The 26,028-nt window shown below is 37.2% G+C and overlaps 1 protein-coding gene across 7 annotated transcripts in view; it reads left to right on the forward strand.

Moving 5' to 3' along the window:
- Positions 1-3,768: 3,768 nt before the first annotated feature.
- Col8a1 (collagen type VIII alpha 1 chain) overlaps positions 3,769-26,028 on the forward strand; it is a 166,838-nt gene continuing 144,578 nt past the window's right edge. For 3 of the 7 annotated variants that reach the window (XM_004857963.4, XM_004857964.4, XM_021238834.2), the window contains exon 1: positions 3,769-3,983. In XM_004857963.4, coding sequence (XP_004858020.1) covers positions 3,856-3,983 — 128 coding nt within the window. In that variant the 5' untranslated portion in view covers positions 3,769-3,855. The remainder of the gene's footprint in view (positions 3,984-26,028) is intronic. The other 4 variants (XM_087208599.1, XM_087208602.1, XM_004857966.4 and 1 more) reach the window with 2 other exon arrangements.

The following is a 26,028-nucleotide window of genomic DNA, read 5'->3' on the forward strand; positions in this document are numbered from 1 at the left end:
CAATCCCTCTTTTTTGCCTACAACACAGCTGACCTACATTAAGGCCTTCCGCAGGCTGTCTCATTTCTCCTTTCCTACTTTTTAGCTTCATTATTTTACTACATGGACTCTTCTCTTGGTTGTGCTGGCTAATTTACCATCTTCTGAATACTCCTGTACCTTCCCCAGGTGTCCATATTCCCTCCCTTGCCTGTAATGAACTTACTATTCATCACATATCTGTCTAAATGCTACTTTCCATGGCTCAGCTCAAATGCTACCTCCTCCCTGAAGTCTCTTTACTACTCAACTAACAGGATTTCCTGAGATTTTTTTTTCCTCCATGGAAATAAATCTCCATTCTGTTTTCCTCTGCTTTAAATACCCCACACTGTTTATATCCATTCTTAATAAATATTTGTTAATTGATTAACTCTATATAAGGCCAGCCCCTTGAAAAAGATTTATGTTTCCAGAAGACTTGAAAATAAAGTAATCGTTAGTAGATATTATTATAGCCACACAATGGAAACTTCAGAGAATCTAGTATGTTGTCATTGGTTTCCTTTCTTTCTATCAAACTAGGTCATTCCAACCCTCAGTTACTTTTAGAGAGATTCTAAGAAGGGCACATTAAGAATCAACAGAGATCACATTCCTGGATTCCCAACTTGTTGTCTGGATCTGCTACTGCATCAGATTCAGACAAGTGTGAACTGGAGAAATGAACTAATCATTTGCACCATCCAAACAAAATGAAAAGACTGCTTTCGTTAAGTTGGCTGAATATTCAGGCTTGAAACAAGGGAGTAAAGGGGGAAGGGAGGAAAAGAAAAACAGACTAATGCTGTCAATTGCCTACTCTTCTAAGGTGATTTTTTTTTTCTATTTTTCACAACTATGTGATGGAACTGGAATGTTTGGGAAGTATTAAATCAGGACTGAAAGGATGATGTGCTCTCATCTGATGTGGATATTTAATAATGTGCTTTCTTATTCAGATCCTCCTCTAACTGGGTCCTGTTCCCTTTACTCATTTCTTTGCTAAATTGAAAAGTCTCAAAAGTGGTACCTGCCTGTAAAATTCCATTTGATTTTCAGTCCCCAAATAGACAATGTAGTCCTATTTCTAGGTGCTGTAACAAGGGTTATTTATTTTGTAAAATTCACCTATTGGATTTGGCTACACAGAGGAAAACTGAGTTATATAGGGTAAAGAAAGTGTAAAGTCAAATAACTAATGGGCAGAAAAGTTAATGTGAATGTTTTAGCTTTCTACATATTCATTAATTCATTTATTCATTCATTATATGAACAATTATTGGCCATTTTCCATTTGTCAGTGCTCATTAGTGTTATTTATCCATCAGTCAGACTACACATATTTATTGAGCATTTATGTTCTCCTGACGAGTAAACCACTATTTATAACTTGTTACAGCAAAAAGTTTACTGAATATTAAGTTGCATAGTGGACAGAAACTTAAAAATTAAGTAGTGTTATAAACCATCATGTATAAATTTGAATAAATGTTTTAATGTCAAATTTGTGTTTGTGAAAAAAATTTTAAATTTTTATTTCATGTATCATTAATCTTCCTTCATAACCCTGGCAGATGGGATTCTACTTTGACTTTCAGGTGTATCCAACTGAGAAAGAGCTTAGTTACAAAGGAATCAATTGTGGCTTTGGGCTCTACAGGCAGACAGAAGGGAATATGTCTGTAAAAAACTAAGTCCAGTGTAAACATAGCACATATGGTGGCAAGTGTTATTATTATCCAAATGGCACTATTGAGTATTTTCTTAATAGATTCTTTTAAAATCCTTTTTTATAATTGTAGACCTTTCCTAGACCAATTGTTGGTTCTCAAAGAGGGGAGATTTTGCCCTTCAGGGACATTTGGCTAAGTCAAAAAACATTTTTATTTTTGCAATTGGAGGGCACGTGGTGCAGGTTGAGTAGTGTTAATACTGGCGTCTGGTGAGTAGAGGCAGGGATGTTGTTCACCATTCTAGAATGCACAGGAGAGGTCTCCACAACAAGGAACTATCTGGCCCCAAATGTCAGTAATAAGGAGTTTGGAAAACCAGCTCTTAGCTATCATTTTTCCTTCTCAGAGCCTGGTATCACCAAAAGACATTAGGATCCAACTAGAGACCAAGGTAGGTATTCTATGCATCAGCCTGGTGCACTGAACTGTGAAGGTTTGCCAGTTACTTGCTTAACCCCTTTGAGATTCCTTTCACTTAAAAAAAATATCTGCTCAAGACCAATCATTCCTCAAAATGCTGTGGTGGACACCAATCAAGTTCATGCATATACATATATTCAGTAAATGATAACCCTTATTTTTCCCAGCGCAACTTTCTTCCCTGTTCCCCTCAGATTCCCCTCTTAGTACTGTGGGACTGCATAACTCTGTAATCATAAAACCTCCTAGCCCCAACTGTGATTGAATGTGAGTTAATGGATAAAGATGCTTGTTAGTTTTGGGACACTAGATAAAATCTGAAACAGACCTAAAGTCCCAAAGTAAACTACTCAACTCCTTGTTTGCCTGGAACTGATGTTCCGGACACCACAATCTATAGAACAATCTGCAAATGTCTGCTGACCATCAATATGTGACAGTCGACCACTAACCTTTGCCCTTTTCTTTAATTCTATATGTTAACTTCCCTCTCAACCCCCTATAAGAACAGCCTCGGACTCTGAGCCAGTTGCCTCTCTAAGCTACTTTGCTTTGGGAGTGCCGTCTGGCCAGACTAATAAAGGTCTGTTTTACTTTCCAACTTGTCCGGTGTGTTCCTTCCCGGGTGTTCTTCGCTGCAGTCAGCTCCTCGGAGCGTTTGGTAAGGCCCTCGGTCTTATAGTACCCCCACCACCAAGTTCTCTCTTTTAAAAATGCTTTAATTTCTTTGGTGGCAAAAATCTAGCTTGGGTTGGGAAGTGAGTCACTGCTCAGCAGGGAAAGGAGCTTGTTTTTCTTTCTCTGAGTGCATTTCTTAATGATTTCAGCCCAATCCTTTAGCATTTGTAGGCTAAGTCCTCTCTTAATGTTTAAGACACACAGAGAAAGAGCTGTGGCACCAAGACGTTTTCCAGTTGTTAGGAAGGAGAGTTTTTTAAATACCGAAAATAACCAGAAGGCAAAAAGCCCTGAAATCCTCTGTTACATAAGCAGACATTGGAGGAAAGGGCGATTTTGACGTTCCTCTTTCTGCTAAACAGTCTGGGCTGATACACCTTACTGGCGCAAAAGTCTCCAGAGGGGCTCTGGATGCTGCATAGACAGCGCAAGGACAACTTTCCTGTCAAGTCAGCATTGCCTGGGTGATGCGGTGCGGTTGGCTTTTACCAGCGGCGGTAGCACAGGGGCTGCAGGCAGAGTAGGAGGCTTCGGGCTTGCAGCTGCTTGGGTCCCTTGGGACGCCCAGCTTTCTCTTTGACTCATTTATGAACCTCTCAGCACTCCTGAACCGTTATATAGCTAATCAAATTCACAGAGAACACCTTAGTAATAACAGTCACTTACTCTCCCCCCAAAGTCACTCAAAACCGGGGAGGGGAGATCCCATTCCCATTTCTTCCATACCTTGCATCTCTCTGTGTGTCTCTCTGTCTGTCTCTCCCCCTCCCTTGGTCGTTCTCTTCTTTTCTTTTCTCCCTCCCCAACCTATTCTCTCTCCCTCCTTCCCTCCTCCCTTCCTCCTCCGCCCCCCTCCCCTCCGCTGCTAACACCCCCTGCACACACATATCCCTGAATCTCCGCCCTCTTCAAGATCCCAGCTCTGCCCTCTCCGCCCCTCCCCAGAGAAGTGTCCAGCTCCTCCCGGGGGTGCAACCCTCAGCTCCTTCCCTGCCCACCTACTATGAGGACCAGCTCCTCCCACCTGCCCATAAAAGCCAAGCGCGTGTTACCAGCAGTGGATCAGAGCACTTCCCCCGGTCCTCTCTGTGGGAGCCCGCGAGCCTGTCTCCTTGACCTTACGTGCCCAAGGTAAGATACTCTTGCAAGCTGATCTGCCAGGGTTTCTGTGAGGGAATAAGTCACAACTGTACTGCTTGTTTACAATTGATTCTTACGGATGCCCAGGCAGCTGCTAGTTACTTAACTAGCAACCGGTATGAAAACAAACTTCTGTTTAAACAGTAAAATTAAAAACTCCTTTTCAGCAGAGACAGAAGCATAAAATATTACAGAAGCCTTTCTCTTTTTAAGTTACTGTTTCCCCTCTTGCTGACTGTTGCTGAGGTTGAAATGTATCTGTTTGGGGTGTTTTAATGAAGTTTTTCATTGTAAATAGTTCACATATCAGTAGGGGCAAGGAAAACTTTGTCCCATTGTGAAAAATGTACTTTAAAAAAAACACAATTAGCTTCCTAAAAAAAGCACAGTCAAAAGGTCTGCTAATAGTTTTTCGGTGTTTTCCAAACCCCCAAGACAGCTTCTGTGAGTCCTTTAAAAAATATCTTTCCAGGTTTAAGCACTTGGAAAAAATGATGTGAACGGGCACCCTTTGTGCAGGGACAGTAGTCAGGTGGCTGGTCGATAGGAAAGAACAAATCCAAATTTACAAGCCAGGGCAGGATAAGCCCTCACAAAGCTACATTTTCACCTTGTCCTAAAATGAGCATTGTGTTGGAACTAAGTGTATAAAAGAACTTCATGAATTTCTATACACACACCTAAACATAAAACATTTCAATATGTTTCACAGTAAGAGAAAAATACAGTCCAAATTATCCAGTACTTCTGTGTATACCAGTCTCTTGTAAAACAAAATCAGCTAGAAGGGCTCTGGAAGTTTTAATCTTCCCTCCAACCCCTCTTCCCTCTTCTAGCAAATGAAATTCTGATTGGCAGCTCTCACAGAGATGTCTAGTGTTTAAACTACCCTCTTGGAAGAAAGTTGATCTGTTCTCTTTTTGAGGTAGAATGAGTGTTGTGCACCTGTGAGAGGAAAAACCTACTCCATAGCTGCTTCTGTAAATCCAGACTCTTGGTCCATGAAGTTTGCCATCAAGATCTGTGGGTTGTGTGGAATGAAACTCTGTCATGTGGGAGAAAACAAAATCTCTTCACATGTTTCCTCTGAGGATTGCACAAGCCTGCTTAGAGCAGGCAAGCTAATGCTGCCAGTCAGGAAACCAAACCACTATTTTAGCCCTTAACGTTCTTAAAGTAAGAGAGACAGTTCACTTTGTCCTTTTCGTTTGTTAGCTTATTGGCTTATATTGTTTCACATGAAAAAAGGAAAACTCAACAAACCTGTAAAAATTGTCTCCCTTATTAAAGAAACTAGAGTCATTAGAAATTTAACTGAGGGTCTTTCAAACCATTTCTCCTTATCTTTCACCTATCAAAAGAAATAACAAACATTTTAAAATTGTCTTGGGACTACTTGTGATGGAAAGAACTGAATACTATCATTCAAATGAACGAATTATATGTAAAGCTTTCTGTCTCAATTTTTTTTCATTGGAAAAAAATTGCAAAGAATGTGGTTTCCTTTAAGAAAATGATATAAAATTGCTATTGGCCAAGATAATGCGTGACCTGAGCCGATTAAAATACCTTTTATATTCAGCCACAGTGCAGATTTCTTGCTTTATATCTGATATAAGTGGATAATCGACCATGACAAGAGCACAGGTATGAGACAAGGCCAAACAAAGTGTGTGGTTATGTCCTATTTAATTCTTCCTTTATGTAAGTGACTGACTCTTGCCCAGCATCACAAGAATGCAAATACACTGCCTCATTCATGGGACCCTTGAGGGAAGTTATCTTTTCTAAGGGGGGAAAAACCACATATATATATATATATAAAAAATATGGAGCATTATATTATAATCCGCCCTGTTATTCCCAAATCTGGGGATGAAAAGTGTTCTCTGAGGGTTTGCTTCTGCTATTACTGGCAGTTATGAACTGAGGAGCTGTGAGCTATTTAACAAAAACTGCCTTCTGTATGTGCCATCAGACTTAAACCCCTAAATAACTGGATGAGATCAACTTAGATTGTCATGGTCTAACTCTCCCCCAGGGGCCATGACCAAAATGACTCTTTCCATGGAGCACATATCAAGCAAGATGGCACTTCCCCTTTAAAGCTTTTAGAAAAATTGGTGCTGAGGTTTCATATAGTTGCCCCCAATATTGCTCCTTATACACAAGTTGCAGAGCATAGCACGAATCTTTCTTTTTTGCAATTACACAGTTGACTCTGGATCAGATTCATGGTCATACCTTTCCAAAATTATTGTAGCAGGCTTTGAATGATTCCTTAACATTTTTCAAAAAAGAAGAAATGAGTGGCTGCCACTTTCATTAGAGACACGGAGAGTGTGCCCTACTGATTATGATGTCCTGTTATACTTAGAAAAACACACATTTTAGATGTTCTACTATTGTTAAAATTATAAAATGGTACTTTTCCATGATCAAAAAGCATATGCTACTTGATTTCTACTTGAAAATAATCAAGGACAAGAGGACAGGTATGAGTGAATAAGCAATTGAGAAGGAAGCGGAGGGACACAAAAGTATCCTAGAAAAGAAAGATCTGGATCTCTATCATAAAACAACCTCTTGTGGTTCTCTTATATGTGGACTCTGAGGGGATGGAGAATAGCAAACTCCATGTCTTCTCTTGGTTATTTATTTCTTTTTTTTTTATTTTACTTTCAAATAAACAAGAGTCTGAAACTAGTAAGTTAAGGCCCATCTCTACCATATCTTTCTCCTTAGTCCTTCTCTAACGGAAGAGAACAGCTTGCTCTTAAAGATCAAAATGGTTTCAGGTCTGCTTCACATTAAAAAACCACAGGATTTGCCAGTTATAATTTTAAAAGCTATATTATGGATATAAAACCCTCAAAACATATTTTGACCTAATGAGTAGGTCACATCAACATAATCAACCCTAACTCTCCTAAAAGGTACAATGTTGGGTGATTATTTGCAAGTTAGAAGCAACAATTTGCTTTTCCTTCTCTACAGTAACCCACCTTGGTGTAGCAACTAGCAGAGCTGTTAAGGCACAACCATTATTCCCATTCTGTGCTCCTCTGAGTAACCTCCTGAGAAACAGGTATTCTTCATGCCTGACTTTCTTCTCTTCAGCCAGCCCCCATAAACATACATATACTTAACAGAAAGAAGTTACAGATCTTGATACTTGAAAGCAGTTTTTTGGTTTTGTTTTTGTTGTTGTAGAGAGAGAGAGAGAGGGAGAGAGAAAGAGAGAGATACATTGTTCTAACTATTGAGAACAAAAGGAGAGGAAAGGAACAGGTTAAGAGGACAAGGAATCCCTTTGGAATTTGGAGAATCTTTCTCTTTAGCATTGTGTAGAAAGGACCTCTCACTATCAAAGCACCTAGGAATTAAAAAAATAAAAGATCTTTTAAGGACCTGTCCACAAGTTGTTAATGAATGCTAAGAATATAATGAAAAAGAAATTCCAGTGATCTGGCAGTCATTAACAGCAGTTTATACCCTACAAGTACTAAATCATAGCTTTGCAACTCCCCCTTTCTACAGACACAAGAAGTGAGGAGTAGGGAAAAGAAGTTAAGCACATTTTAGCACCAACAGAGAAGCCCACAGTCAGAGACGCTATTATAATGGCTTCAGTAACTGCTGTTTGAGGAAGGGGAGTGGGGATCTTTATGGTTTTTCCTCAAGTAAATAGATTTTTAGGAAGGGAGTCACACAAGATTGGAAAGTGTGCATTCTGGGAGCCCTGTGTTCTCAAACTCAAGATGCCATTAAAACTGCATCTGATCAAACTGAAGTAAATAAAACAAAAATGTTTCTGAAAACTAATAATAATCACATAAAATAATAATGAACTTTGATTACTCAACATCAAATTCCAGAGCAAAAGCAGAAGCTGATTAGGTAAAGTATTAAAACATATCTAATGATTCATCATCACTGTCCTTTCTTTACCTGGGGCTCACTTCCATTGCCCTTCCTGGAAAACAAAAACCAGCCCTTTTTCAGCCTGACCTTTTCAGGATTTGCAAATGCAGTCACAGTGCCTCTGTACCACTGCTTGTTTTTTCAGTAGAAGAAATCTCTTCAATTCTTATAGATCAGGTTTTTGAACGATCACTCATACTTGTGGCTTTTCTCACTATGCAAGATCTCTTCATACTTCTCTTCATAGGATATAAATTTTCACGTCATCAAATAAAACTTTAACATTTTTTCTAAGCCTTAATTCATATGCATAGAAGGTCATTTGCAATTGCTCCTCATCTCTGGTAAATTCTCTGAGATGAGGTTTCTATCCAGTACCTATTTATCCAGTATCTATTCTAACTTCTTGAAGACTAAAAAGAATTTAGAGAACGAAAATATAAATGCTGGAAGGTACTTTGAAGCTAATCTTAACCAAAGTCCATTTTACAGACAGATAAGTCAGACAGGTTGACATCTTTTCCAAGGTGACTCAGATGGGCATCATACAACCAAACCCAGAGGCATATAGTCAAACTCTCTAGTCAGTGGTTAATCTTCAATAAGTATGATGTGTCTCCTCACATAGTGTAAATGTAAGGTGTTTCTGACTATGCTGAGCAGTCTGTAAGAACTTAACACAGAGGGTTCTCAGAAACCATGGCTGGGTAAAGGTTTAGATTGCATCTATACCTCTACCACAGAATGTCTAGGAAACAATAATGCAAATTCTTATGAAGAATAAAGTCACTGAACATTATGATGACAGGGACTTTATATATTTTTTCCCATTCCAGAACTTGGTACACAGTAACTGTTTGGTAAATCTGTGTTGAGAGGAGGAGTGAGTTCAAAACAAAAACCTAAGTATAAAATATCCATCTTAACTCTTTCCATAAAAGTCCATATCAGAAGTCTTTAGGAGCTCAAATGGACTCAAATCTCAAATGTATCACATTTAAGATTCCCTCTTGCTTTAGAAAATGTGAGAGAGTTTAAATGGCTAGGCCACTTTCCTGCTCTCATAGTCTTATTAGACCTTGCTGCCTTTACCTGACTTCTAGAAATTATAGTTTTTTTAACAGCACACTTAAGATTTACTTCTAATATTTACATGTCAGAATAAATATATTAATATGTGATGATTTACAATATAATCTTCTTTTTCTCCCATCTAGCAAACAATATGTTGCCAATTTAATCACTTTGTACCTTCCCAAGTCTAGGCAAAGAAAGAGCAAACTACACATAGTGGAAAATCATAGAAAACATTAAGGAAAGCATTAAACACACACTGGAGGATGCAGGCATGAGGCGTTGTGACTGATGGTAGGGGAATCAAGGAGCCAAGAGTATGGATATAGGATGGTGAAGCCACAAGAAAGCCCGTGACTCTGAGACAGAAGAGAGACTCCAGAGAAATTTGAGGAGGTGGAAAAGGGATATTTTATGATTGTCTGAAGTCAGACCTTCTATGTGGGAGATGTGACAGCATCGTTTAAGAACAGCACCATTTGAGATCACATTGGTGAAAGATTTATATGCATTACATCTATTTAAACTCTTCTGTTTACCCTTGACTGGATTTCAACTGGGAAAAGAGCCTCATTTGACCTCATTTTAGACTTGGCTCTGACCCAGGATAATAACTTTATGGATGTCAAAATGTTCTCTGCTGAGATAACAACACAATTATTGTGAACACATGAAGTTACTCCAATCTATAGTGATGAAGGTAGAAAAGAACATTCTAATATCATTTCTGGAAACAATTTACCCTGAATGAGTGGACAGATGTTACCCCAAATGCTTTTACACTTTCCTCTAAAGCATGCCTGACAATTGTTTGCATGTCTTTGAAACAGTAATTATTTTTCTGAATTTGATTTATTGTATGTTAAATTTTACATAGTCTATGCTTAAGTTTAAACATCCCTGTGAAAACATTCTTTTAAGTCTTTCTTGAAGACTACCTCTCTTGAACTCTCCATTGATGTGTTTACATCACAGGACATTTGAGCATTGAATCATTTGATGTGCTGAAACTAAAGACTATCACTTCCTGTGGTACTTTTCCAACTCTAACTGAATAGGCCTGGGTATAGAGGTCAGTTGTTGGCTTCTCTAGACACTATGTATCCAAGCCTGTTGGGGAGTGTCTCCTGTCCCTACTCTTAGGAGATAAAACATCTATTTTTCTGGAAGTTTAGGCCAATGGCCTCCACAGTTGAGAGTTCATGCACTAGGGCAACTAAAGCTGGATTATACAGAACTTTTGGCCCTTGGCAGCAGAGGCATGAAGTCACAGCTGCCTTCCATTCAATAAGACTTTTGAGAACTGGCTAAAGAGCATACGAATGGGCAGATGGGACACATTTTGCCAGCCTTCATGCCATTTAATATAGTCCTCCAACTATCATGCCATATATAGTTTTACAATAAATCTAAATTTGGTTCATGAATTCAAAAGAGTGATTGTATATTATTTTATTTCTTTGAAGATTTCTACATAGTAAATGCCTCTCCGTCCAAGAGTCATGGCATTCATTGATGCAATTAACCCAAACAAGCCACCTCTTATTAAAAGGGGGGCACAAGATAAGGCCAAGACATACATGAAGGGAGACACGAGGTGGAGCTAAGAATTTGTAATTAGGTAGCCAAGATTGTTGAGGTTAGAAGAATGGGGAAGAAAAGGGATCTGTAGCAAAATATGCTCTTGAATCCAGAATTCCTACTTTTAAAATGACATGTCTAATCTCCCTTTCAACTCCCAGGTTATTCCAATCTTCAGATCCTCAAATGAATGGGGAGGGAGGTTGTTCACCAGTAGAAGGAGCCAGGGGGCTGAGTGTCCCAGAATAAAAATGGGACCTGTTGCCAGCTGGGGAGACTTTTAGATTTGAATTTTTCAGATAAAATGCACAATAAGGATCTATTGTAACCTGTGGCTACAGTGCATTTCACATTGTTAGTTTTCTTTTTTAAGAAAATCCTAATTCAAGCCTCTAAGAATAAATCATCCACATTTCTGCAATGCCAGAAATGTCTGGGCTTGTAGAAGTTTATATGAAAGAAAACCAAAGCAATCTTAGAAAATATTCTTTCCAAGGTCACCACCAGCCAAGACCAAATCTAAATGCTCGATTCAGTAATAAACAAACTCTGGAAGCTGAGGGTCAATGAGAGACAACCACAGAAAAGTCAGAAGATCTGCCATGTCTAGACCCTCTCTATAGGCAGGACAGGAGGAAGGGAGCTGGGATGGTGGAGACAATAGAAATGGGCCAGACAAGTTTCTCCAGCCAAGATGGCCCAGAACCTGCTCCTCTAGATCTGGGTCACTCCAGGGAACAGCCAGAGCCTTGCCTAGACCAAAATGAATACCTTTCTGTTGAACATTTCCATTGCACAGCTGTGTGGAGATGATTTGTTAAGACTTGAGACACTTGCATAATTCAGAACTTTGGGGGATAGAGATCAATTAGGACCATAAAAAAAAATCCTTGGCACATCAGAGAAAAATTGCTTGCTTTGTAAAACTTTGACATTTTCAACAATCATCTCTTTAAGTCTATATCTGATGTCAACAGAGATGAAGCTATGGAGTTGGTACGCATGTGGCTCAGAAATTCACCATTCCAGAAAATCTTCAGCATTTTAATTTCAAAAACACCTTGACTCTCTGTGGGCCCTGAGGCAAGTTACTAATTATTTCTGTGGTTATTTATCTTAAAAGAGAATACCAATTTTCAAAAAACCACTTTATATTATTTAGAGAGGTATGTGGGGTCTTGCCAGATATTTTATAGAATGATGACATTTAAACATGCAGTGTCAGTTATTTATTTGGTATGGTAAATGGATTATACACACAACACCTGGGAATGGCTTATAGTATTTATGCAGACCCAGTCAAATGGGATAAAGTTTCAAGTAGGCACATAAACTTCCAAGATGTAGCAAGAACATTCTTGTTTCTTAGAATACAGAGGATAATCCCACATGTCATAAAAGGCCACACAAGGTCAAGAATATGTGGAAAGGGAAAAAGAAACAAAAATTAAATTATGGTTAAAGAATTTCAAAAGGACTATATCTTTACCAATCGCTATTTTTTAAAAAAATTTTTAATTCTTTAAATTTACAGGTACATTTTAGGTATACAATATGATGACATTCATGATTAGGAATATGTACCTTTACATGATATATCTGGTTCTTATTTTTTTCCACATTCCTCTGCCCTGCCTTCAATCCTTCCACCCCTCCCTATTTACAAAGACTGTTTTCATTTTTTTCTTTTCCCATATTAATTCCATTCCCTTTTCTCCTTTCCCCAACCCTCCCACTTCCCCTTCCCTTTTATACCTTTTCTTACTATTTCACATTATCTATTATATATTTTATCCTTATTTACACTTTCACACATGTGTAAATACCAAATAGTTTCTCTGGTGTGAGAAATGAATCCCTATTTTGACACCAGCCAAAGAAGAATTTCCCACACTCATTCAAGATTTTGTGATTAGAAATTCTGCTTCAATTAGAGAAATATGGCTTTTTAATAACTGCTATTGTATTGTATAAAATCTGCATTCCCTTTCTTCAACACTTGGTAAAGTGCATTTCAAAACACTGTTAATGAAATTTTCATGTGTTTATATTAGTATGTGATGGAATTGCTAGTATATGGAACAGCTTGAAAACAATTTGGGAATCACATCCTACTTCATTACTTCAAGATTTCTGAGGATGTGATAGGTACAGTGTTACTGCTTATTATGTAATGCACACTGAGTGTCAGTATAGGCTAGGTGCTTTGATCAACCATAAAATAAGAACAAATCCTGTGATGGCTTGTCCTTTATAATAGCAATAATAGAATCGTAGAACCTCTCTCTCTCTCTCTCTCTCTCTCTCATCTCTCTTCTCTTTCTTATCTTCAACATCCATTCCTAACCTTCCCCAAAAAATCTTTAGAACATTAGACAGACTGAAAGTATCTCTCCTTTCCCTTTTTTCATTTTCTGAGTATCTTGTTATAAATAGAAAAGTGGCCAACAATGAGCAATAAGAAGCTTAGATAATTCTGTGAACTATCTCGTCAGTTTCTTAGCTGACAATTCTGTTTTGTCTTTACTATCATTAATTAATCAGGATCATTAGCCAGATATCTTAAGCATTTGCCTTCATACTATCAAGGGAGCTGATTTCCATAACAGAAACATACTTATATTCTGGTATAACTTCACTACATCTGGAATTATTAGCTTATCTATGACACTTAGACCTGCCAACTCATAAATTCACTATATCTTTTAGGGCCTTCCTTTGGGAATTCTCTTTCCCATTCACAAAGTTTGCACAGTAGAAGCCAGTATTCCAAAAATGGCAGAATTGACAACCCTTATCTTAAGAAATAAATGGTTTATGGTCAGTGAAGAGAGAATAGAGAAACTCAAACTCATTAATAGTTATAAAAAACAGTTACAATTAACTGCTTCCAACTTAACCATGACAAAAACTGACCCTCCCTAGGTCAAACAACTGCTAGGAACCGCTAGAGCCATTATTTCTATCCATGTAGCACTTCTCTGTGAACTTCTCATGATGTCTTTTCCTATCATAAAAGGGGGAAAAAACTTCAACTCCCTGTGACAATGCCTCTGACTCATAAAGTGAGAGAATTTCAATGGCTCTGTTCCTAGACACTGCTGACTGGCTCCGTTTCCTGTTTAATAATACGATTTTAATTTCTTTTTATTTTCTTTTTTTTTTTTCTTTTCCTTTCCCTAAAAGCATGGCATCATTTCAGAGCCAAAAATACAAAGGTTTTATCAGAAAAGGAAAAAAATCCCTGCGGTAATTTGAAGGGCTAAGTTTTCTCCATGAACTCCCCCAAGTAATCACAAGTTGCTTGCCACAAATCTGATAAGAAGAGTGACAATACAGTATGTGATCCTTAAAGCAGCAGAAATTCGCATGATTATAGGAGAAAGAGGCTAACAAACTTGAATTTGGCTCCCTGGATTCTCTTTGGATCTACTTTTACTATAATCCATAGCCAGCTGATGAAAGAGATGACCGCTTAAATGATTCTCCCAAGCCATGTGAGTCACCTAGACAAATGTGGATGTTGTCTACATCTGCTGCTTAGCCTGCAGTTACTGTATACAATAAGTATAGCTGGAGTCCTTCCTTTATGCTAAGCCAGAGACCAAAAAGGAATCAAAAGCTCTTTTGCTCTGGTCATATTCTGCCATACCTTTCTTTTTGTTTATTGCTTTTGTACTTGATCATCCCCTTCTGAATGTAATATTCCCCTACTTAATCTGTTGGATTAATTTGTACTCTTTCCAAAATTCAGGTTATCTCTTCTCCTCCGTGAAGACATGCCTTCAGCCAACCTTCCCAGGCTGACCTGCATACCACCTCCTCCATACTCCCTAAGTTCTCTGTCCACAGCTTTGTCATGATTATTTTCACTTGGTAATGTTATTGTCTTGATTTAAGTATCTATCCCTATTTAAGTATCTAGCTCCTTACAGAAGGATTCATGTTTTGTTTATCTTTACACCCTCAATCTTGGCACATGATAAGAGCATAATAAATGTAAAAAAAAAAAAAAGGAAAGAAAAATAAGAATGAGGTAATAATGTGAGATGGGTGGTGAAAGACAAAGTTTTAAATATGCTTTTTTCTCTTCATAGACTGTTCTAAGAGGGCACAATTTAGTCTAAGTCTATTCATAAAACCTTGATATAATCAAGAGTATTTCTTGACTTGGTGAAAACTACTTATTCGGCAAAGTTCCTTAACCAACATGCACACCCTACAAAGATAGTTCTAAAAAAAAAGTTTGATTCTGACTCTGATTCTCTAGGGCTTCAGGAAATGATCAAAAATGGATCCTTGGTTTTCCTATGGTTTTCTGAGGGCATCAAGAACTGAGCCTCTAAACCTCCCCTTCTTCTCCACATTCATGAATGTACACATTCATATTCTCTCTCTCTCTCTCTCTCCTCTCTCTGTCTCTCTCCTCTCCCCCACCCCCATCTCTATTTCTGTCTGTATAACCAGGCTTTGACCCAATTCTGAAGCTTAACCATCACCCACAAGATGAACTCCTACTGGCAGGGCAATACCATTAAACATTAACCTCCTATATATCAACTTATACAAATAAAAATTACTTGCTGGCTGATGCCATTGTTCTGAAACTGTCAGTAACCTGCTTAAAAATATTTAACGTCATTACAAAATATAGAACAGATACCTCAGCTTGACAGTGAAGTTCTTCAATTTACTTATCTCAGCCTATCATTCCATTTTCATTCCCCTCACATTTATTTTATTTTATTTTTTGTTTTTTGAGACAGGGTCTTGCTATGAAGTTCAGGCTGGCTTTGAACTCACTATGTAGCCTAGACTGAACTCATACGCGAGGTAATCCTTCTGCTTCAGCCTCCAGAGTGCTGGGATTTCAAGTGTGCACCACCACATCAGGCCTTGCCACCAAATTTGTAACAGAAATGTGACCTAAATGAGATGGGCTGTTATTCCCCAAACATTTCTTTTTTCTTTTCCTTACTGAAAATATCCCCTACTCTCTTTTTCACATGTTAAAATAACCATAAATTTCAAGTTCTTATTAAAGTCTTCCTCAATATTGTAACCTGTATCAATCCATTCTGGTTTAACTGACACGTTATTATAAATGTCAGTAACATGTTGCCTATCCACAGTTGTCAGAGCTGTTGATAGAAATTTCTGCAGTGATGGAAATATACTATATCTGAGATGCCCAATATGGAATCCACCAGCCACACATGTTGCTAAGTGCTTAAAATGTGGCTAGTACAACTGAGATATTAATTTTCTCATTTTATTTTAATTCTTTAAATTTAAAATTAAACTGTTCGTGTGCTATGGCTTTGTATTCCTTGGTGAGAATATATACTACTGAAGAAATTAGTGCCTTATTGTATACCTATGTATGTGATGACTATAGTAGTATTTATTAAATTTTGTGTGTTTAATGCATTGTTTGACTACTGCATTTGCTTCTGCAATATTATCTTAAAGAAGTCTTTTCCCTACACTCATTGTACAAATGATATTTGCCTTATTTTTTTCTTAATTTTAATGGCTTAAAATCCATCAGAATTGCATCATATCACTACTTGGACCCTTCATCACTATACAAACAAAACAAGGTTAGGAATGATTTGGACTGAACCACTGAATAAGAAAGCTCCATTATTCATTACCATCTCTTCTTTCTTCCACCTGGGGGAAAAGCATAGTTTATATACCTACTGAGACATGCAATTGCCTCAGTCTTCAATATGACCATTTCTGCAGAGAAAAAACGTCCCTGGTTATGGAAAGCAAGTTCAACTAACAAATCTTTGCTTTTTTCTCCTCTGAAACCTTGCTACTTTCTTAAGTGGTTCTTTACCAAAGATTTTCCCAGAACATTTTTATCTTTTTATCTCTATTTGTATATTCAGCAGTGAACAACCTGAGGCACAGTGAGGAAGGCTAGCCCTCTGCCAGCAAGTCAGGGGAGGTAGCATGTATTTGGAATTTGACAATGGTGTGCTCCTGGAACTTGCTGGCTTACCCATGGCCCTTCAGGAATCATCATGCCAACAGACCAAATATGCAATAAAATCCTGTGCCTGGCAAAGCCAAGAACAAAGTAATCAAGTGGCCTGGATGCAGATTAGATTCTGACTTATTAATAAGGCTTCAGTAAATAAACCTGAGTGAGTCTCTAATAGCAACAGTTTACAGAGATGTTTAATGATTTCAGAGCTCAGCCACACCACATGCCTTCCTTCTGACTCAGCAAAGAGCAGGATCAAGGCAAAGGAGCTACTTGAGAAGCCAGGCAATCAACTGCATCTTTTCCATTCAGAAATAAGTTTATTTGGAAAGACTGGAAAAATCTTCAATGAAAACTTTTTCTAAAATAATAAAATAAAAAAATTTATGCTGCTATCATGAGCCAAACAACATCAAGAAATACTTATGGGTGTGTATTCTCCCCTGGCTTGTAAAATGTTTACAAATTGTAATATAAGCAAGCTTTAGAAACAATGGTAAAGATAGCAATAACATTTAACTTGTAAAATTTTTTATATTTATCTATAAAAGAATCACCATGTGTTTAAATCACATTTGAATACATGTAAATAAAATTCTCATCTGCAGACATGAGCCAGTGGCTAAAGAAAGAATCTGATTCGTTTTCCTGAAACCAAATACACTGAAGATGTTTGGTATCCTGTAATTATGAAATAGAATTTATGAAATTCACTGTCACTACATCAGCCAAAGAGTGTAAGGATCTTAATTAGGAAACTTTTACACATGAACATAATCTATAAATAGTACAGATAATAATAATTAACTTTTGAAGAGAAACTTACAGTTTATGATATGTGTTTTACATACATCCTTTCCTTTGATATTGGTACAAAAGAACTTTATCTGAGGCAGAGAAAGCTTACCAAGATTAGGTAAATTATTCAACATTATTAAAAGACTTACCATAGAAGCCGAAATATGATCACGGATCATGCCATCCCTGAAGCTCTTTCCTTCTGCAATTCAGGCTAAGTCTCAACAGTATCATATCCAGAAACAGTTCAGAGCAGCCAGTAGCATAAAAAAAAACTGTGAAAGTAAAGCGGAATAACTTTTAAGGGTCACTTAAGGGAAACAAATTCCTTATTAAAGAGATTTTCAGGAAGACTAGACTACTTTGGATGCTATGACATTTTAACAATATTAGTCTTTCCAATCTATGAACAGAGGAGTTTTTTAGATCTTTTCATGTCTTAAATTTCTTTCATCGGTGTTTTGTAATTTTAATTATACAACTATTTCACTTCCTTAGTTAAATTTATTCCTAGGTATTTGGAGGGCTGGCTGTTATAAATGGGATTGCTTTATGATTTCCTGCTCAGCAAATTCGTTTTTGTGATATAGAAAGCAATGTTAAGTTATCTGTGGGAGGCCACTATAGTGTCATGAATAAAAAGCAGTGATTTTAACATAAGAAATCCTGGAATAAGTCCTACTTCTACCATGTACTCTCCTTTTCTTTCCTTACAATCTTTCTTTTCCAAAGAACACAACAAAGAAATGAAGAGCCAAACATACTGACTCACGTCTTTTTCTAATAGTGTTGTGGTCAATTTGCTTCTGCATAAAAAAGTAGTAGTGAAGCTTTGAACTCTGGGTTTTGGAAGGCCAAGAGTGGAAAAATGTCTTTAGCAAAAAGAACAGCACATTCCAAATCTGTCCAGTGTTATGCATTCAGAAGAAAAGTCCACTTGGGCGTGCAGTCCCAATCGAAGCCTTTTTCTATTGTTTAAACTTTCTAAAAAAGAAATGACTGAACTTTACCTTTCAATGAAATCTTAAGTTGATTTTTTGTTTTTGTTTCTACCTTTCTCACTCAAGCCTTAAGATAGTTTCTTAGCTTGAACTTGTCTTTAGAACAAAGAGGGAAATCAAATTGCTTTCTGCCACAAAAACTGGCTCCATCCTTCTTTGGGAGAAAAAGTTCTATGTGCTTCAGACACCTGAAGAGGCTCTGAGTCTTCACTAAGTGACTCTCAATGCTAAAATTGGTTATTACATCTCAATCATATGCCATGCCTTTGGTTATCTGAGATGTTGCTTTTGTAAAAACTGTCACAATGTAACATAGTTGTATAACTGTAGAGTACAAAGGGTCCTCACGTACATTGGTTCATTTAATAGATGCCTTTGGTTTCTTAATACTTTATCATTGTTTCTTGTTATTTGCTTTAATTATTAAAGATAGTGACTATCTAAGATAATAGTACTTGGTGCATTTTTAAATGGCTAGTGTCATTTTTTAGCTACATATCGCTCAATTGAGAAGTTTGTGTCAGCATCAAATCTCATCACTAAAATGCTCAAAGAACATCTCTAGGTCGTCGTCACTCTGTTTTCCTTGGGAGGAAGAAACATCTTCAATGTACTTTTAACACACACATGCTATCCACAGGCCACTCTTTCCTTTGCTCCTTCCTTCCTGTCACAGTAAAAGAAATACATTTCTTGATAGCAGCCCTTCTTTCTGGAGTGAGGTGGAATCTCAGTGTTGTTTTCATCTGCATCTCTCAAATGACCAGTGACGGTGAAATGAATAATTGATAATCTGAAATAGGAAGCAAAGGTGCAAATGGGTAGGGGAAGTGGGAGGGGAAGGGAAAAGGAAAGAAGGGAAAGGAAAAATTATGAGAAAAGAAAAAAATGGAAACAAAGTCCATGTAAATAGGGAAGGGTAGAGGAGGTGAAAAGCGCACAGGTTATGGGGAAGAAATAAGAACCAAGATACATCATGTACAGGTACAAGCACCCAATGATAAATGTAAACTTATTGCATACCTAAAATTACCAATAAAAGAATTTAAGCATAAAATACCAGAAAGAAATATATTTCCCCATAAGTTTCCCTCTTGCCTAGTCTCTGAGCACTTTTCATCCTGCTGTCCTTCTGAGACTTTACTCTGAATTTTTGTACTAGATTTCAACTCATCCCTGTATCAAACATTCCAGAGATATTTCACAGTACTCAATTAGAATCCAAACTATACCTGAGGATTTACAAAGCCTTTCATCATCAAACCCTTCCCATCTTTCCATCTGCATTCTTTGCCACATCACCTACTGTTATCAGTTTCATTCTACATGACAGTCACAGTTCTTTTCAAAAGTTCCGTAGCTCTTCTAGGGTTTTCTTTTCTTTTCTTTTCTTTTTTTTGTACCAGGGATCAAACTCTGGACCTTGCACTTGCAAGACAGGTGCCAGAACCACTGAGCTAAATCCTTGGTCCACTTCTAGGGTTTTCATTCATACTGTCTGTTCTTCCTGCTTAGAGCAGTCTGTGCTCTCATCACCTCCCAAAATCCTTACCAATCCCAGAAGCCTTCTTCGACCTTCTGGATTAGATGAGGTGGTCCTGCTATGTTTTCTCACATTGCCAACATTCTCTGTGACATCTAATACTCCCAGTGTTTCTATTTAATTATCTGATTTTATCCCTTTCTGGCCTATAAATTCTATTATGGCTTGAATTAAGTCTGCCTTACCAAGCAGTGTATCTCCGGCACAGAGCCTGAAACCAAGTATAAGTTCTCAGTGTGGCTAGATGAAAGAATAAATAAAGGTAAACCAATGAATATCAGGAAAAGCATAAATACCAGAGACAAAGCAGTAGATTCAGTGGCCAACCAGGAGTTTAGAAAAATATGAATGGTCAAAAGTCTCTTCAAGGCCAGGTGTGGTGGTGCACACCTCTAATGCCAGCACTTGGGAGACTGAGGCAGGAAGATCATCATGAGTTTGATGCCTACTTGGGCTACCTAGTGAGTTCAAGACCAGCCTGAACTACATAGTGAGACTGTCTCAAAAAAACAAAAAGATCTCTTCAAAAAAGTAAAAAATCAAGAAGTCTGTCATAACCAGCAATGCAAGGTAGGAAGAAAGCTCTAATAGAGTCCCTTAGGAATAATGTAATCAAAAATAATAATCACAACACCCTGGAAGCCCCTCTCATTCTCATCCTGGGACTTTCCCAGAGAGTTAAAGTGTGAGTCAAGGGGGCTGGGGATTTAGCTCAGTGGTTCTGCCACCTGCCTCACAAGCGCAAGGACCCAAGTTCAATCCCTGGTACCAAAAAACAAAAAAAACAAAACAAATAAAGTGTGGGTCAAGGACTACCTTCACCATGATTTCACATCCTCAACTAGCCCTACTGAATCTAAATCTTATGAGCTGGGGCCAGAAATCTGCATATGTAACCAGCATTCTAGGAATTCTGTGTACCTTAAGCTCCTAGGGTCAGAAGTGGAAACAATGGCAATAGATGGTAAGTAAATAAATCAAGGATAAGAAGCAAATGCCTTTCCTTAATGGTGGTTAACTCAACACTGAACCCCAAGTTGCTCCACGTATAGTAAGGCAGACTCAATTCTAGTGAGCCACCTTCACCTGCTTCATCTATGATGAACTAAGGCACAACTGACTCATGGTTGGCCCTTAGATGTTCCTATAAGGGTTATCTGTATGCAGGGATAGGGGTTACTTTCACAGTACTTTAATCACAACCCCCACTTAATTTCTCACTGCTGTCTTCTTTTTCCTGTTTGGGGCATGGCCCAGTATAATCCATCTGTAAATTTTGTCTGGACAGATAAACATTTAACCAGCATTTAATAAAACAATAATCCCTTGTCCAGGACCTGGACAAAGTGCTAATAATACTAACTATTAACTCATCATAAGTGATTACTCCTCTGAGGAAAACAGAAACCTCCCCTTTAGTCTCACTAAAGCTGTGGTTTTAAAGCCCTCTCCAATTTCACGATTGTCAAAGAAAAATAATTAGATATGGCTGATTGACAAAAGCATCTAGAAAGTTTTATGTGAGGAAAAGAGGTTCATTTCAAACCAACATTTCCTATTTTGAGCTTATATTCCGAGTAGTCTCATTTTTTCCTTTGAGTTTTACATATATTTTTGTCATTTATTATCATGCCCATAATCTGTCAGCTTACAATGGATCCAGAATAAACACTTGATTTTGTTGTTCTTCTATTATTTATAGCTTAAGATTATCCTTCACCTTCTTCCCAAAACTCCATTCTCTCACTGGCCATTTGACATCAGTGCATTGTACCTTAAATTCTCGATAAACCAGAATGTATGTGATGTGGGTAAGAAGAACAATACATCCTGACTTTCCTAAAGTAGTTTGATTCAAATGTTTTAAGCGTAATTGAAAACATATTTTTACAAGCAAATGGAGCCAATGAACTAGAAAAGCCATATGGAAGCACCAGGCCCAACTTCTCTAGTTTTTAATAACTGCAATAGAGAGACTTAGAAACAATAAGCCATTTACATTTCAACCCAGAAACATACAGGACAAGTAAGTGTAGTTCATCAAAAGTGCTCTGTACAGAAAGTTCCAGCAGGAAAAGAAGAGGAAATATAGACAACCATGATGGCTTTGTCTACCACTTTAATGTCAGTGTATCCTTTTACACAGGTGGTACAATTAAAGGGGAAAATGTCACTACTTCTTTGCCCTTTGGTCTCAGGATCTAAAAGCATGATAATCTTTCTTTAATTATTATTATTTTAAAATAAAACCACGGGGGCCAGGGATTTATCTCAGTGGTTTGGCTGCCTGCTGTGCAAGCACAAGGACCCGAGTTCAATCCCCAGTACCAAAAAATATATATATAACCACAAAGGAAATATCTACTCAGACAAATTCCCTTTCTCAATTCCAATGACATAATTCCCACCAAACTGATGAGACATCATCTCTCATCATCCATGTGTTATCCATCCAGTCAGCCTAGCCTTCCTAGGCCATCTGCATAGTGGCACAGTGTTGTTGACAATGGGAAGAATTCTGGGTGGTGAAATTTCATCCTTGGCACACACTGAATCATTCTGGCATACTGGCTTCTCTTGTTTCTCTAGCTATTAATTGGAACAGATTTATTTACTCAATTTTTAAAATGGTACCATTCATTAAAGTAAATCATTTGGGGTAAAAAAAAAAAAAAAAAGCTAATCATAGAGCTTTTAATTAAAAAAAAAAAGTACACATAAAATCTTTTTACCCTAGGGCTGGAGGCAGAACTTCTAAATTGTATATTGTTATCTAACATACACTGTATTAAGTTCCAGGGATTATGATTTGACTCAAATTTGTTTAATAGTTAACCATGATGTAATGGGCTCTTACTATGTAGAACAGAGTGGCTATGTTTAAAAATATCCTTTTCGATGTAAATGTCAATTTTTATAGTACATCTCTTCTATGTGCTGGCAAAGAAATGAAGATGGAATAGTTACACACCTTTTTTTTTTTTGGTACCGGGGATCGAACTCTGGTCCTTGAGCTTGTGCAGCAGGCGGCGAAACCACTGAGCTAAATCCTCGGCCAGTTACACACTTTTTAAGAGTATAAATCACTACAACTTTTTCAGGCTAATCATTCTACTCTAAGAATCTATCCTACACATGTGTAGATTAAATACTTACAGTCTCACATGTATCACCTAGGATATAAGAATAATGACATTCACCAAAGGGTACAATCAACAGAGTAAATATACAGAATGGGGAAAAAATACTAACAACTCATATAAGGGATTAATATTCAAAACAAAACACCAATTCTAAGATGAACAAAGTACTTAAATAAATATTTCTCCAAAGAAGTTATACAAATGGCCAGCATGCACATGAAAAGATGCTTGCTGTCACTTAGAGGAATGCTAATCAAAACTACAGTGAGAAACAACCTCAAACCCATTAGGATGGCTAATATCAAAAGAAAGAGGGCCAGGGATTCAGCTCAGTGGTTCCACCGCCTTCCTCACAAGGGCAAGGTCCAGAGTTCAGTCCCCAGTACCAAAAGAAAAATAAAAATTAAGAGAAGGAAAGGAAAGGAAAGGAAAGGAAAAAGGAAAGGAAAGGAAAGGAAAGGAAAGGAAAGGAAAGGAAAGGAAAGGAAAGGAGAGAGAAAGAAAGGAAAGGATAAGAGAAAGGAAAGGGAAGGGCAGGACAGGGAAGGGAAGGGAAGGGAAGGGAAGAGAAGGGAAGGAAAGGAAAGGACCAAGTATTATCAAGGGCATGGAAAAGTTAGGACCCTGTTGATGGTTGGTGAGAATTTAAAATGGTACAATTGCTACGGAAAACAATATGGCAGTTCCTAAAAACCTAAAAATACCATTTCAATATGACCCAGCAGGGCCGGGGATTGAGCTCAGTGGTTTCGCCCCGGTCTGCACAAGCGCAAGGACCTGAGTTCAATCCCTGGTACCCCAAAAAAACAAAAAACAAAAAACAAAAAAACAATATGAGGCAGCAGTTCCACTTCTAGGTATAAACCCAAAAGAAGCAAAAGTAAGATTTCAAACAGACATTTGGATACCCATGTCCATAGCAGTATTATTCACAATAGTCAAAAGGTAGAAACAATCTAATTGTCTATCATTAGATGGATAGGTAAACAAAATGTAGTGTATGCATGCAATCAAATATTATTCTATCTTAAGGCAGGAAATTCTGACACATGTTACAGCATGGATAAATTTTGAGAACATCATACTAATAAAACAAGTCACAAAAAGACAAGTTTTGTATGACTACATTTATGTTATTTACATCAGGGAGTTAAATTCATAGAAACAAAAAGTAAAATAGTGGTTGCCAGGGGCTAGAGAGATGAAGGAATAAGGAATCATTATTTAAAGGAAATAGTATTTCAGTATTGCAAGATTAAAAGAGTTCTGGAATTGGTTGTACAACTAAGTGATATATTTATCACTATTGAACTGTACACTTAAAATAGTTAAAATAGGAAGTTTTATGTGCTTACCTAGTTTATTTATTCAGCAATAGGTGCTTTTCATTAAATCTTATTATTTAGTAAAATTTGTTTTTTTAGAGAAGTCCTAAATCTGTAGCAAAATTAAAATCAAAGAATGTCCAGAGATTTCCCATATACCTATTAACAAATCTCCCAGTAGACCAGCACGTTACAATTGATAAACCTACATTGACACAGCCTCTCCCATTATCACATCTCCCACTAGAGTTGTACATTTGTTACAATGAATAAACTTACACTGACACATCTACTTTACATTAGAGTCTAGTTTACATTAGAGTTCATTCTTGGCTATATATATATATATATATATATAGTATTTAATATATAAAACAACTTTTTTTTTGGTACCAGGGATGGAACTCAGGTCCTTGCACCTGTGCGGCAGGCATAAGAGAACTTTTTAAAAGAACAATGTTAGTTACAATAATAGTGAAAAAGATAAAGAAAAGATTAAATCTTTCAAATTAAATCACCATTCTGTAGAATTCCTTTGATCCATGGAAAAGATGCTGTCTGTGTGCAGGTATTAACTCAGAAATATGTGATGGATCTATGTTTTGGCTTGAAGACCAATTTCCAGAACAAAATGCTTATAATGACTGTATTAGTTTGCTATGTAACAAAGTATCATAGCTGGCTGACCTAGATAAAGTTCTGGACTCTGCAATTCCAAGACCAAATCATGGAAAGAATTGGTTTTTTGAAAGGCTGGGAGGAAATATTTGTTACATGCATCTTTACTAGCTTCAGATTATTTGCTGATAATCTTTTTTGTTTTTTTGTTTGTTTTGTTTTTTTGCTGTTGTTTTTTTTTGCTGATAATCTTCAGCATCTCTTTGCTTGCCACATCACCCCAGCCTCTGTCTACATCTATACATGGTGTTCTCCCTGTGTGCATGTTTGTCTCACTATCTCCAAAAACCCCTTTTTTATAAGGACATCAGTCATCTTGTATTAGGGATCCATCCTACTCCAATATGACCTCATCTTGACTAATTATATCTGCAATTACATCTGTTATTTCCAAATAGGATAACGTACTGTTATTGGTGTTTAGAATTTCAAAATATAAATTTAGAAAGGCAAATCCAACCCCTAACAATGATCTCACTTTTTATTATTAGAAAAGCTAGATACATGAACACATGCATGTGTGTATGCATGTGCAATATGATTGGATGGTGGTCACTATAACTGATAACTGATGTTACCTAGAAATGGTGGGAAATGAGAAAGCTAAGTAAGCAGCATTTTGATCTCTATACTTTTAAACTGATTGTAAAATGTCCAACAAGCATATATAACTATTGAAAATTTAAAGAAGCAATTTGAAAGTTTTTAATGCATCTTCAAGGAATACATTAAGGTTAATATAAGGCCACCTTGAAAAGAGTGGGGACTGCAATGAAGTATTCTAAAATCGCTGAATTGCTTCTCAGATATCAATGTTCTAAGCAATAATAGTTTATTTTTCTTAAATTAATTTTATTGGTATATTTTAGGTATACAATAGAATGACATTCATCACTGGAAATTTGCACCTTTACATAATCTCTCTTGGTCTTATTTTTTTTCCATTCCCCTGCCCTCCCTTCAAAGCCCCC

This window comes from Heterocephalus glaber, unplaced genomic scaffold (assembly GCF_053883595.1).
Source record: "Heterocephalus glaber isolate CG9 unplaced genomic scaffold, H.glaber_assembly_v1.0 deba00000122, whole genome shotgun sequence".
In the NCBI taxonomy this organism is placed as follows: domain Eukaryota; kingdom Metazoa; phylum Chordata; class Mammalia; order Rodentia; family Bathyergidae; genus Heterocephalus; species Heterocephalus glaber.